Raw genomic sequence first — 14,032 nt, forward strand, 5'->3', positions numbered from 1 at the left:
ACACATAATAATTCCAGTAATATGTCCCTTGTCCTCAGAGGCTGAATACAGATTTGTTTAATTCTCATCCAAAGACCACTTCCTACAGAATGTTGCAAAACTCTTTCTAAGTCAGATGGGTTGAGATTGTACATATCTCTGACTTGCTGCACGTCACAAAACCATTTTAAAAATCTGTTTAAATCATGGTATGGAACCATTCCTATTTCTTTAAGAATTGCGTCTAATTCTTTTGGTTTGAATGGCTTCATTACAAGCTGAACTTCACCTGTATTATTATTATTGTTATAAACTGTGGTAGTCACAGTGGGGGCGGCTGGTAATGAATTATCAGATTTAATATGAGGTTCTGTTTGCTGCAGATTGCTGAATCCAAGATTTGATGCATATCTGCATTCCTGAGATCTCTTCTCTAATTCCATAATTCTTAATTTTAATCTCTCATTTTCCTCTGATAATTCATCACAACGTTTAGATTTCTCAATTAAGGCTTCACCAATGGTAACCGCATGCAACTTTAAATTTACAGTCTCAGTGTCTGATTGGTTTTGTAACCTCTCACAAACATTGTTGCTATTATCAACTGCCTTCTGTAACTGGGTAATTTCCTCAACCTTATAATTCAAAGAACTTTCCATTGTTAGACAGCAAGATAACAAGCCCTGTATAATACAACCTTTTCTTTTACTTTCTGAAATTTTGCTATCAAAAACATTTTTCTCTAAAAATTCCTTCATCATCGTCCACGTCTGCTTACATTTTTCTGGAATTTCATAAGGACCGCCATGGCGCTTAATACATTTTACTACCCATCTGTTAACTTTATCAGAACTGACACTAGCTTCACACTGAGTAAGCATTTTGACTATATTACTAATAATTAAAAAAAAGAAAATATTTTACTCACCGCATTAGTTACTCCTTTGGCTTCCACTTCAGGTCTTCTGGTACACGACACAGTCCTTTTTTTGTTGTTGTTTCCGGTCTCCAGAGAATAATTCTGGGGTTCCCAACTTGTTTAAATTTGTAGATCAGACTCTCTTATGTCACAACCAGACATTCCAGACATTAGAGTCACAGCACAGCTCTTGGTTCTTCATCAGACTTCTGTCCACCTCACAGGATTGTTGTCACCACCGACTTCTGTTACTAAGTCCGAAAATGCTCTTCTGGTCACATGAACGGCACCAGTGTAGTGATCGAATATATGTTCAAAGAACGGGTCACGGCACCAGTGTAGTGATATAGTATATTAATAATATTGGGTGTATAGATAATTAATAAGTAAGTATTATTATAATGATGATGATGTAAGTACTCTTCCGCAGCAACCCAATTCTTCCAGAGAGATGCACTTTATTGACTTCCAACACAGAACAAAGTCCAAAGTCCACAGATGACAAAGAAATCCGACAGAGGAGATATAATTCAAAGTCCCATATCTTAGGTCCGAGTGTGCATACACAGACAAGCCTCTCCCAAAACCTATAGACTGAATGCCGTGTTATATTCACCAGGCATTGAATGGCTGAGCAATTTGATTGGCCTTTCAATTCAGGACTTTAGTCTTTCAAACAGACAACAACCCCCAGCCGTGAACAGCTGTAGTCATAAACCACCCCAATTTGCACTCCCGCATATCAACATTAACAAGTCCCCTTTAGATATATGTAATTAGATTAGATTAACATACCACCTGAATACCCTTTGAAATGTTCAAATAGACTAACAGCCCATACCTCACACCCCTAGGTAGACTTGCATGAGATTAGCACATCAAAGGATCTTCAACTGTTATCTTAAAATTGAGTTGGCTTGGACAATTTCTGCTCAACCCATACTCCAATACAATATTATACATTGGCCAATATTATACATTATAAATTGGCCAACATATTACAACACCGAACACCGCGAACGTTCGGATCCGAATAACGATTCCCAATAAAGTCAATGGGACCCGAACGTCAAATATCAAAAGTGCCCATTTTGAAGGATTACATGCAAGTAATTGGGCATACAATGGTTATAGGGGTCCGGGTCCTGGCCTGGGGGACATGGATCAATAAAAAAAAAAAAAGTTTGTGAAAAACGTCATTTTTAAATGAGCAGTGATTTTTTTGATTTTTAAAGTGAAAGCCTAAAAATGAAAAATTCCTTCCAATATAGTGCCTGGGGGTCCCCTTAGTCTACCTGAAAAGTGGCAGATCTGTATCGTGTCTAGAATCTGCTGCAGCAATAATTGCATTTATAAAGCCAAAAAAAAAAAATGACATTTTCCCTGCAAGCTGCCTTTATTTTGCTCAACAACAGCTGGGGCGCCAGTGTGTATGATGAGGCCACAATGTAGTGCACTGGGAACAAGATTAGAGATATTTTGGATACATTCTGGTGTCACTTTGACTTTGTATAGAAGTAACAGGTGCATAAAAATTGGTCTTTGGGTGTCGGTGGTGCCTTCCCACCATAATCCTATAGAGATGATCTTGATGAAAGCAAGAATTGGCCTTGCTGTAAAAAATTGCAATGATATTCGCCTGTCAAACAGGTGCAGAAAAATTACTCTTTGGGTGTCGGGGGCGGATTCCCACCTTAACCCTATAGAGGTGCTCTTGATGAAGGCAAAAAAAATTGCAATGATATGTATATGGTTGGTGTTTTTGCCACGTTTGATGAGCCTGAGACACAGTTTGCAGATAGCAACAGTGCGATCTGCTGCAGATATGCTGAAAAAGGCCCAGACAGCTGAGGTTTGGGGAGTGGGCCAGGAGATAACAGAATGTGATGAATAGGGTGGCTGCTCTCTACTCTTTCTTGATGCCGACCTCCTTGGGGTTGTGCCACCTCACCTTTAGTTTCCTCCTCTGCTCTATCTGGCACCCAAGTTGCATCAGTGACCTCATCATCATCATCATCATCATCTCCATCTCCATCTCCTCCATCTTCATTTTTACCACTGGAGACAACTTGGCAATACGCTGCGGCTTGGGGAACATGAATGCCAATTTGTCTACCAGTGTTCTTCCCTCTCTCTAGGCTCATATTCCTGTCATCCTCAATCTCAGAACCAAGATCTGAATCCAGTAATGGCTGGGCATCATCAAGGGGCAAGTGGCTGACGCTGTGATCAAATAACTCAGCTGACTCCTCAATGACTGATGTTGGGGCTATGGCAGGAATAGATGTGGACAAGGAGGCAGGTTTATCCACTCTGGCAACTGCAGGGGACTGCACACTTGTCTGCTTGTGTGACAGAGGATGAGGAGGATGAGGAAGGTTTAGTAAGCAAGTCCACCACCTCCTCTACATGCTGTGGCTGGATAGCATGGGCATACACACTAAACAGAGGAAATGATGCCCTGCCTGAGGACTGACCATCACGTCCACCTTTGCCTGTGGACACATTTGTTGCTGGCCCCCTTACAGTGCCAAGGGATCGTCTGCCCCTCCTTGTTGTCCTCCCAGACATTGGGAGGGAGGGGGCGGTGCTTATAAGCAAATGTAAAGGAGAAGTTGAAATCTGTACGTAGATGCACTTTAATCAATGTAAAGAGGTGTTTGGTGCACTTTAATTTGAATAATCCCACTACACAGACACACTCCATGGATACAATATAATATACTGCAATATAATGCGCCAAACGTACAGTGACGCACAGAACTATATGGCGTTAAACTGGCAGTAACTAACACAGAAGTAAATGGCGTTAAACTGGCAGTAACGCACAAAACTATATGGCGTTAAACTTGTAGTAACACACACAGAACTATATGACGTTAAACTGGCAGTAACACACGCAAAATGATATGGCGTTAAACTGGCAGTAACGCAAATCAAATAGACGCTATCTGATCTGTCCCTACTCTAGATATACACTAATGTCAAGATTACTGACACGGTCTCACTACACTGAAACTATCTGAGCTGTCCCTACTCTAGCTGCACACTATGCAAAGCTGAATGATGGTCCTCCTCACTACACTCACACTATCCCTAGACTGACACTAAACTAATATTCTACACTGACAACTGAAGCAAAATAGCACAGTATAGCACACTAACTGATAGCACTGAACAGAGTCCTGTTCTATCTCTCTCCACACCAAAATCACACTGAAAATGGCTGCCATTGAAAGAATACTTTTAAACTGTGGGGTAGGAATGAGCCATGATTGGATAAAGTCACGATGACAGTGTCCAATCATGACTCCGACAGTGCTCTGTGCCCTGATTGGCTGAAGCTTTCACTGCTTCAGCCAATCAGGGCTTGCAATGCACTGCTCAACGCCACAATGCAATGGTTGGTTCGGGGGGGGGGGGACGAACAAACAGTCGAACGACCAGTTTGTTCAGCTGTTCGCCGAACAACAAAAGTTCAGCCCGAACTAATGCTCGGCCCGTACTGTTCGCCTATCTCTAACAGCTACTTACATTCTTTGTATTTAGAAAGACATCCAGATTTTTTTTAACCTTACAGAGTTGGCCAGTAATCTTTAATTGTTCCTCCTGAAATCTCTCACCATTTCTCCCTGCGTAGCTCCGGTGGAATCCATATTGATTGACATGTTTGATGGAGGCAAAGTCAGTCCCATGGAAAAGATCTTTCTCATTGGTGGTGGAACTGTTCTTGGAGTCGATGTTCTGCTTCTTTATCTGGTAGTTGAGCCAGAGATTTCTGTTCTGTACACGCAGAATCTGGGAGGACATACAAAGGCTCAGATGTATACAATGTTCTACCAGCTAAACTCCAGAGTGTTCCACCCACTATACAGGACATCTTCTATGAAGAATACAGTTGTGCTCATAAGTTTACATACCCTGGCAGAATTTATGATTTCTTGGCCATTTTTCAGAGAATATGAAATGATAACACGAAAACATTTCTCTCACTCATGGTTAGTGTTTGGCTGAAGCCATTTATTATCAATCAACTGTGTTTACCCTTTTTAACCCTGTCATGACTAAGCCTATTTTTGAAATTTGGTGTTTACAAGTTAAAATCCGTATTTTTTGCTAGAAAATTACTTAGAACCCCCAAACATATATATTTTTTTAGCAGAGAATCTAGAGAATAAAATGGAGATTGTTGCAATATTTTATATCACACGGTGTTTGTGCAGCGGTGTTTTAACGCAAATTTTTGGGAAAAGGGACACTTTCAAGAATTTAAAAAAGATCCAAACAGTAAAGTTAGCCCAATTTTTTTTGTATAATGTGAAAGATGATGTTACGCCGAGTAAATAGATACCAAACATGTCACGCTTTATAATTGCACGCACTTGTGGAATGGCGACAAACTACAGTACCTAAGAATTTCCATAGGCGACGTTTTACATTTTTTTTACGGTTACCAGGTTAGAGTTACAGAGGAGGTCTAGTGCTAGAATTATTGCTCTTGCTCTGACGATCGTGACAATACCTCAAATGTGTGATTTGAACACCATTTACATATGCGGGCGCAACTTCCGTATGCGTTTCCTTTGCTGCGAGAGCTCGCGGAGACAGGGGTGCTTTAAAAAAAAAATTTTTCTTATTTATTTTTATATTTATAAATTGTGTTTAAAAAAAAAAAAAAAAAAAACTTTTTTGATGACTTTTATTGCTGTCACAAGGAATGTAAACATCCCTTGTGACAGTAATAGGTGGTGACAGGTACTCTTTATGGAGACCTCCCATCCCTCCTTTGCACTTCAAACTATTCAGATCGCCAAAAACAGCGATTCTGAATACTGTGTATTTTTTTAAAACCGGCGCCATTGGCAGCCGAACAGGAAGTGACGTCGCTTCCATGTTTACGATTAGGAGGTTGGAACGAAGCCACCCACGGCTTTGTTCCAGCCCGCCCCCAGCCGCCGGAGGTGGTCGATTGGTCATCGGGCCTCCCGATGGAACAGGAGGCCCGGTAAGAGTGGCGGGAGGGGGGATGTCCCCTCCCGCTCCCCCGGTATAACAGCCGAGCGGCTTTTAGCCGCATCGGTTGTTATACTCGGATAGCCGATCGCCCGCTCTAAACAACGGTACCTGGATGATGCCTGCAGCTGCGGGCATCCCGGTATAACCCCGGAAAGCCGAGTACGCACATAGGCAGGAAGGGGTTAAAGCATAATGGCAACAGAAACTACCCAAATGGCCCTGGTCAAAAGTTTACATACCCCAGTTCTTAATACTGTGTATTGTCCCCTTTAACATCAATGACAGCTTGAAGTCTTTTGTGGTATTTGTGGATGAGGCTCTTTATCTTCTCAGATGGTTCCTCTTGGTAAAAAGCCTCCAGTTCCTGTAAATTCTTGGTCTGTCTTGCATGAACGGCACGTTTGAGATCTCCCCAGAGTGGCTCAATGATATTGAGGTCAGGAGACTGAGATGACCACTCCAGAACCTTCACTTTATTCTGCTGTAGCCAATGACAGGTCAACTTGGCCTTGTGTTTTGGATCATTGTCATCTTGGAATGTCCAAATACATCCCATGTGCAACTTCCTGGCTGATAAATGCAAATGTTCCTCCAGTATTTTTTGATAACATACTACATTCATCTTGCCATCAATTTTGACCAAATTTCCTGTGCCTTTGTAGCTCACACATCCCCAAAACATCAGCGATCCACCTCCGTGTTTCACAGTAGGAATGGTGGACCTTTCATCATAGGCCTTGTTGACTCCTCTCCAAATGTAGCATTTATGGTTGTAGCCAAAAAGCTCAATTTTGGTCTCATCACTCCAAATGACTTTGTGCCGGAAGGTTTGAGGCTTGTCTCTGTGCTGTTTGGGGTATTGTAAGCGGGATACTTTGTGACATTTGCGTAGTAATGACTTTCTTCTGGCATCTCGACCATGCAGCCCATCTTTCTTCAAGTACCTCCTTATTGTGCATCTTGAAACAGCCACACCACATGTTTTCAGAGAGTCCTGTATTTCACCTGAAGTTATTTGTGGGTTTTCTTTGCATCCCAAACTATTTTTCTGGCAGTTGTGGCTGAAATTTTAGTTGGTCTACCTGACCGTGGTTTGGTTTCAACAGAACCCCTCATTTTCCACTTCTTGATTAGAGTTTGTACACTGCTGATTGGCATTTTCAATTCCTTGGATATCTTTTTATATCCCTTTCCAGTTTTATACAGTTCAACTACCTTTTCCCGCAGATCCTTTGACAATGCTTTTGCTTTCCCCATGACTCAGAATCCAGAAATATCAGTGCAGCACTGGATGAAAGTTGCAAGGGTCTGTCAGGAGTCCAGAAACTCATTGACCTTTTATACACACACACTAATTACAAGCAAACAGATCACAGGGGAGGATGGTTACCTTGCCACTTAAGGACCGAGCCTCTTTTGAGATTTGTTACAAACTTTTTTTGCTAGAAAATTACTTAGAACCCCCAAACATTATACATTTTTTTTCTAACACCCTAGAGAATAAAATGGCGGTCGTTGCAATACTTTGTCACACCGTATTTGCGCAGCAGTCTTACAAGCGCACCTTTTTTGGAAAAAATACACTTTTTTTAATTAAAAAATAAGACAACAGTAAAGTTAGCTCACTTTTTTTTATATTGTGAAAGTTAATGTTACGCTGAGTAAATTGATACACAACATGTCACGCTTCAAAACTGCGCCTGCTCGTGGAATGGTGACAAACCTTTACCCTTAAAAATCTCCATAAGCGACGTTTAAAAAATTCTACAGGTTGCATATTTTGGGTTACAGAGGAGGTCTAGGGCTAGAATTATTGCTCTCGCTCTACCGATCACGCCAATACCTCACATGTGTGGTTTGAACACCATTTTCATATGCGGGTGCTACTCATGTATGCGCTCGCTTCTGCATGCAAGCTCAGCAGGATGGGGCGCGTTTAAAATTTAAATTTTTTTTTTATTTATTCTATTTTTTATTTTTACACTGTTCTTTGAAAAAAAAAAAAAAAATTAAAACATCCCTCGTAATAGAAAAAAAAGCATGACAGGACCTCTTAAATATGAGACCTGGGGTCAAAAAGACCTCACATCTCATATTTACATTAAAATGCAATAAAAACATTTTTTTGTCATTTAAGAAAAAAAAAATGTCCCTTTAAGTAAGAGCTAAGGGGCGGAAGTGACGTTTTGACGTGGCTTCCACCCTGCAATGATCTGGAGACGGGTGCGGGCCATCTTCCCCTCACTCATCTCCATGCCCAACAAGAAAGAGGGTTCCGATCGCCTCCGCTGCTGCCGACGGCTCCGGGAAGCGGCGGAGGGCACCGGTAAGCGTCGGGAAGGGGGGGGGGACCCTCTCCCACTGCCCATAAAAGTGATCTCGCTGCCAATCCACCACAGAGACCACTATTATCGGAAAACAGACCGCAGGCCGAAAAAAAGGATACCGGGGTCATGGCAGCTGGCTGCTGCCATAACAACGATATTCCTCTTCAAAGTTATTGCCTGTACACACGATCCGAATATCGTACGACAGATCGTACAACCTTTTTTCGCTTAATAGTCGCATGGGGATTGAACAGGTAAAGTCACGAAAATTCTCGTACAACAGAAAAAAAAAAAAAAAAAAAAAAAAATCGGAAGTGATGTCATGGGTTGTAATGTATTTGTGTTGTATTTTCGGACGACAACTATACTGACCAAACGAAAATCGTACGATCTGGTATCGTATGAGGAAACATTTCGTGCTTGTCCGATCGAATAATAAATCGGATGAACTGTCGTGATCGGCTCACCAAAAGTAGCGCACACACGATCCGTAAATCGTACGATTCTTGCTCGGACGACAGTTTTTTCGTACGATATACGGATCGTGTGTACGGACCATTAGGACGTATATCGGCGTGCGGCGGTCCGGAAGTGGTTAATAGCCATTCAAACCCCTTTGTGTCAACTTGTGTGCATGTTATCAGGCCAAAATCACCAGGGTATGTAAACTTTTGATCAGGGTCATTTGGGTTGTTTCTGTTGTGATTATGATATAAAGAGTGAACACAGATGATTGATAATAAATGGCTTCAGCCAAACACTAACCATGAGTGAGAGAAATGTTTGTGTTATTCATATTCTCTGAAAAATGACCAAGAAACCATAAATTCTGCCAGGGTATGTAAACTTATGAGAACTGAACAAGGACAGGCCGAGAGAAATGAAGTTCAATAGCCAGTGCGGCTCTTCTGCTTGATTCCGAGCATGCGTGGCACTTTTGTGCGTCGGAATTGTGTACACGCGCTCAGAATTTCTGACAACAAGTTTTGTTGTCGGAAAATTTGAGAACCTGCTCTCAAAACATTTGTTGGCGGAAATTCCGACAACAAATGTTCTATGGGAGCATACACAGGGTCCAACTTTCCGACAACAAGCTCACATCCAACATTTGTTGTCGGAAAATCCTATCGTGTGTACAGGGCATGTGAGTACATACGATCGGATTTCAAACAAACTTTTCCGTGGATTTCTGTCCAAAGGGTGTTGGCCGTGAACTTGGTATGCATACACACGGCAGGACTTTTTCAGCCAACTTTCACCAAATCACGTGGTTTTTCAGCTCATTACCGCCACCCTTTGGACAACTTCTGTATTGTTGTCTGATCTTGTGCATTGGTTCTGAGCATGCGTGTTTGTACTTTGGACTAAAGTCCGATAGATTTGAGTACACACGATCGGACTAGCCGACGTAGGACTTTTGTTGCAGGAAAGTTTGTCTGTTCGCTCAGCCAACATTTGAGAACCGAAAAAGTTTGTCCGATGGAGCGTACACACGGTCGCATGTTGCCTTAAAACAGGTCATTTGCATGTTTGTTGTCAAAAAGTCAGATCGCGTGTATGGGCCTTTATGGTCTTTGTTGTCTGTGTATACAGCTGACACGAGCTTAAGCCTCGTACACACGATCGGACTTTATACAAACTTTTCCATGGATTTCTGTACAAAGGGCGTTGGCCATGAACTTGTTAAGCATACACACGGCAGGACTTTTTTAGCCAACAAACGCGAACGGAGTGAGGTTTCAACGTACCGACGACACTTCAAAAGAGGACGTTCAATTCTCCGACGCCACCCTTTGGTCAACTTCTGTATTGTTGTCTGATCTTTTGCATTGGTTCTGAGCATGCGTGTTTGTACTTTGTACTAAAGTCCGATGGTTTTGCGTACACACGTTCAGACTTGCCGATGTAGGACTTTTGTTGCCACCAAGTTTTTTTGTTCGCACAGCCAACATTTGTCCGATGAAAACCAAAAAAGTTTGTCCGATGGAGCGTACACACGGTCGGACGTTGCCTTATAACAGCTAATTTGCATGTTTGTTGTCAAAAAGTCCGATCGAGTGTATGAGGCTTTAAGTTAGCAGGTGTTTCAACAACATTTAGAACAGGACGTCAAGCTGCAGGGTGTGTGGATTGCTACAGAAATCCCATGCCAACACCTGACCTGATTTTCCTTCTGCTGTCATCTATTGAGCATGTAACGGTGGACTCTTTATTTTTTTGCGTTATGTAACCAAAGACTCATCAACTGTCTATAAAAACTTGTACACATCTATCATACATTGGAATAACACTTATCTGGGTTTGTTTGTCTATTCTTTCGCAATTGCAGTAATGAGATCATAATTTCGGTCCACCGGCTAACGTTATAATGAAGTATTCCCTCCTACTGTCATAACCAAAGCCAAACCTAAACCCTGATTATGCGTCCTCTTGTGGATTCCTCCAGTCTGTTTGCCCTCTTTGCTGTCCCCTGCTGGAGACGCGGCATACTACATGCACTAGACCAGTGGTTCCTAAACCCAGTCCTCAAGTACCCCCAACGGGCCACGTTTTCAGGTTTTCCTTTACTTTGCACAATAATGAATATCAATGACATGGTATTGCTAAGAGCTATTTTATCTAAGGGAAGTTACCAAAACATGGCCCGTTGGGGGTACTTGAGGACTGAGGCTGAGAACCACTGCACTAGACTACAGGGAGTGGATGTGGCCTACAGGCCTGGCTACTAAGTGTGAGTTTTACCTCCAGCTTATTGCCTAATAATAGTTACTCTTTGACTAAGTATTTGAATACTGAGCTTTGTCTGATTACTTGACTATTTAACTGTGCATCCTGTCTGATTCTGTTCCCATATTGTCTATTGTTTCCCTGAGAGATGACTGAAGTGCCCTCCATTCCTTTGTTTGCAGATGTGTCTCGGGACCTCTGGCAACTTTCTAACAGCTCAGTACTGTACAAATGTTCAGTCTGTATCAGAAGTCACCAGAGGAGCTTCTTCCAGGGGATTTATCTGGCAACATCCAGCAGTGGCATGACCCTGTGACCCTGCTTCTCCAGGTAAGTCAAATATTTTCCCCCTGGTGGCACTGGGGGTCCACTTACTACATGACACTTATTCATCACCAATCTCCAGTGCCATGTTGGTATTTCCAGTCCCCACACAGTGAGCAGACCACTATCTCTCCCACTCGAAATTCTATCACTGACAACAATTACCACAAGGTATTGGAGATGTTACCTTCAGTATTTGGTTACTGCAGGTTCTCTGGAATTTCTGCTGTACAGTTGAGTATTCATCAGTTCCCTGAGCAACATCCACTTCCATCACAAGAGTTTTATCCATCGGCTTCCAGTGTGATGGTAATTTATGAGATTTCCCATCTGAAAGATAAGATCTGCAGTCAGGACCCAAAGAGAAACCCGACAAGTAAAACCTTGGTGCACAATCTCCTATAGACCGCCTGCTATAAGCTAAAGAATATGCCCATTGCCTGCTGTCAATCATGAATATTTTTTTGCCTTGGCTAATCACCGAGAGTGTTATTCCAGAGATTTGAGTTGAGGGGAGAAGATAAATATTTGGGCAACTGTAATCTCGCGTACACATGGTCGGATTTTCCAATGGGAAATGCTCAAGGAGCTTTTTGTTGGAAATTCCGACCGTGTGTAGGCTTCATCGGACATTTTCCGTCGGAATTTCCGACAAACAAAATTTGAGATCTGTTGTCGGAAAATCTGTTGTCGGAAATTCCGATCGTTTGTATACAATTCTGACGCACAAAATTCCACGCATGCTCGGAATCAAGCAAAAGAGCCGCACTGGCTATTGAACTTCATTTTTCTCGGTTTGTTATACATGTTGAATGTCACCGCGTTCTTGACGGAATTTCCGACAAGATTTGTGTGACCGTGTGTATGCAAGACAAGTTTGAACCAACATCCGTCGGAAAAAAAACATGGATTTTGTTGTCGGAATGTGCGATCGTGTGTACGCGGCATAAGGGTCCAGGGCTTACTACACATTCACCTATGGCGCATTGCCGCAAGAGGAAATCCGTGCCAACTGAGCATGCGCCAAAGACCCCTCGGTGCGTCAACCTGCACTTGCGCAGAAGACTTGATGGAAAAGGGCAGGAAAATGCCCAGGACGTGCACGGGAAGTGACCTCAACCTGATGGAAAAAGGTGGGAAAATACCCAGGAGGCGCACAGGAAATTACATCAACCTGATGGAAAAAGGTGGGAAAATCCCCAGGAGGCACACAGGACGTGACCTCAAACTTACCTATATAAGCCCAGCCCAGACACTGCCAAATTGCTGAATTATATTCAGCCCCCCTTGTTCCTGTGCTAGTGTGTGATCTGTCTGAACTTGTTGTGACCTGGAAACCTATCTGACTACTCTTGATTGCTGCTTGCCATTGACCTCGGATTTGTACCTTAACCATTCTACTGCTTTGCCCCTTTTGTGCTCAGCTGCCAGATTGGAACAGACCCCGGCTTGGATTGCGACCATTCTTCTTTGGATTAACCCTTAGGGCAACCCTTCATTGCCCAACTGGACTTCACCTCGGCTCGGATCTCGGACCAAGGCTTGCACGGTGCTCCGCACCCCTGCCACTCGGTGTCCACCAAGTCTCTGTCTCCATCTCCAGAGGCTTTAGGGACCCGAGGTGCAAGGGAGACCTCCCCACTACTTCGGTCTCACATCAGGTACGTGGCCTTCATGACAGAATATTCCAGCCATGTCTGAGACTGTGGGGAGTGTTTCTGCCTTCGAGGCCCTGTGCCAACAAGTGGCCTCTGTGTCTCAGGACCTGGCGTCCATACAAGAGGGGTACTTTCAACTGGAAGGTCAGCTGACTGCAATGGTCAATCCCTCAGTTCTGAGCCCTGTGGAACCACCTGTTATGGCTATGGAGCAGCCCATCTCTACTCCAGCTCCTGAACCACGGGTTCCTATGCCTGAAGGCTTTTCAGGGGTTCGCCACAACTTTCGGGCTTTCAGGAACACCTGTTGGCTATACTTTACCTTACAGCCTAGGACCTTCTGTTCAGAGGATACACAGGTCGGGTTCGTAGTAGCCTTACTTTCAGAAGAACCTCAAGCATGGGCTCATCAGCTATTGGAAAGGGAGAGTCCTATACTGCACTCACTGTGTTCTTTCTTTAAATTCCATGGCAATCCCCTATGATGACCCACATCGAACCACCACGGCTGAAACAGTGTTGACCTCTCTACAACAGGGGAAACGCCCTGTTGAGGACTACTTAATGGAATTCCGCAATTGGGCTGCAGACAATGCATGGAACAACTCTGCCTTGCGCCATCAGTTTAGCTTGGGCCTGTCCGAGCCCCTCAAAGACGAATTAGCAAGAGTGGAGCTCCCTGATACATTGGAACCTACAATTCAGTTGGCTATTCAACTTGATTGCAGACTCAGAGAACGTCGTAGGAAACGATACGGTATGGCCCGTCCCACATGGATGCTCCCACGAGTACTTATGGCTCCGCACCTGAGAACCCCTGAGACCCATACATCAACCCCAATTCATGACGCAGAACCGATGCAACTCGGCTTAGTTTGTGCACCCCTCACACCCGAAGAGCGTCAACGCCGTCGCTTGAACAATTTATGCCTGTATTGTGGTGGAGCGGGTCACTTTCTTCAGGGATTTCCCATTAGGCCGAGTAAGTGGATCGAACCCCCATCTGTTGCACCATACCTTGTTAAATCCTCACATCTCACTCTCTGTGCCTCTCTTTGTAGATACCGGGAAGGATAATCCGA

General features: G+C 43.4%; 1 protein-coding gene across 1 annotated transcript in view; it reads right to left on the bottom strand.

Annotated features, from left to right (window-relative positions):
• The window catches only part of LOC141147310 (protein mono-ADP-ribosyltransferase PARP14-like), a 61,326-nt gene that overhangs the window by 5,358 nt on the left and 41,936 nt on the right, over positions 1 to 14,032 (bottom strand). The window contains exons 9-10 of the mRNA XM_073634522.1: positions 11,480 to 11,622; positions 4,522 to 4,696 (exon numbers count right to left, since the gene is read on the bottom strand). Of these exons, the coding sequence (XP_073490623.1) occupies positions 4,522 to 4,696; positions 11,480 to 11,622 (318 nt within the window). The remainder of the gene's footprint in view (positions 1 to 4,521; positions 4,697 to 11,479; positions 11,623 to 14,032) is intronic.

This window comes from Aquarana catesbeiana, linkage group LG06 (assembly GCF_042186555.1).
Source record: "Aquarana catesbeiana isolate 2022-GZ linkage group LG06, ASM4218655v1, whole genome shotgun sequence".
Taxonomy (NCBI): Eukaryota; Metazoa; Chordata; class Amphibia; order Anura; family Ranidae; genus Aquarana; species Aquarana catesbeiana.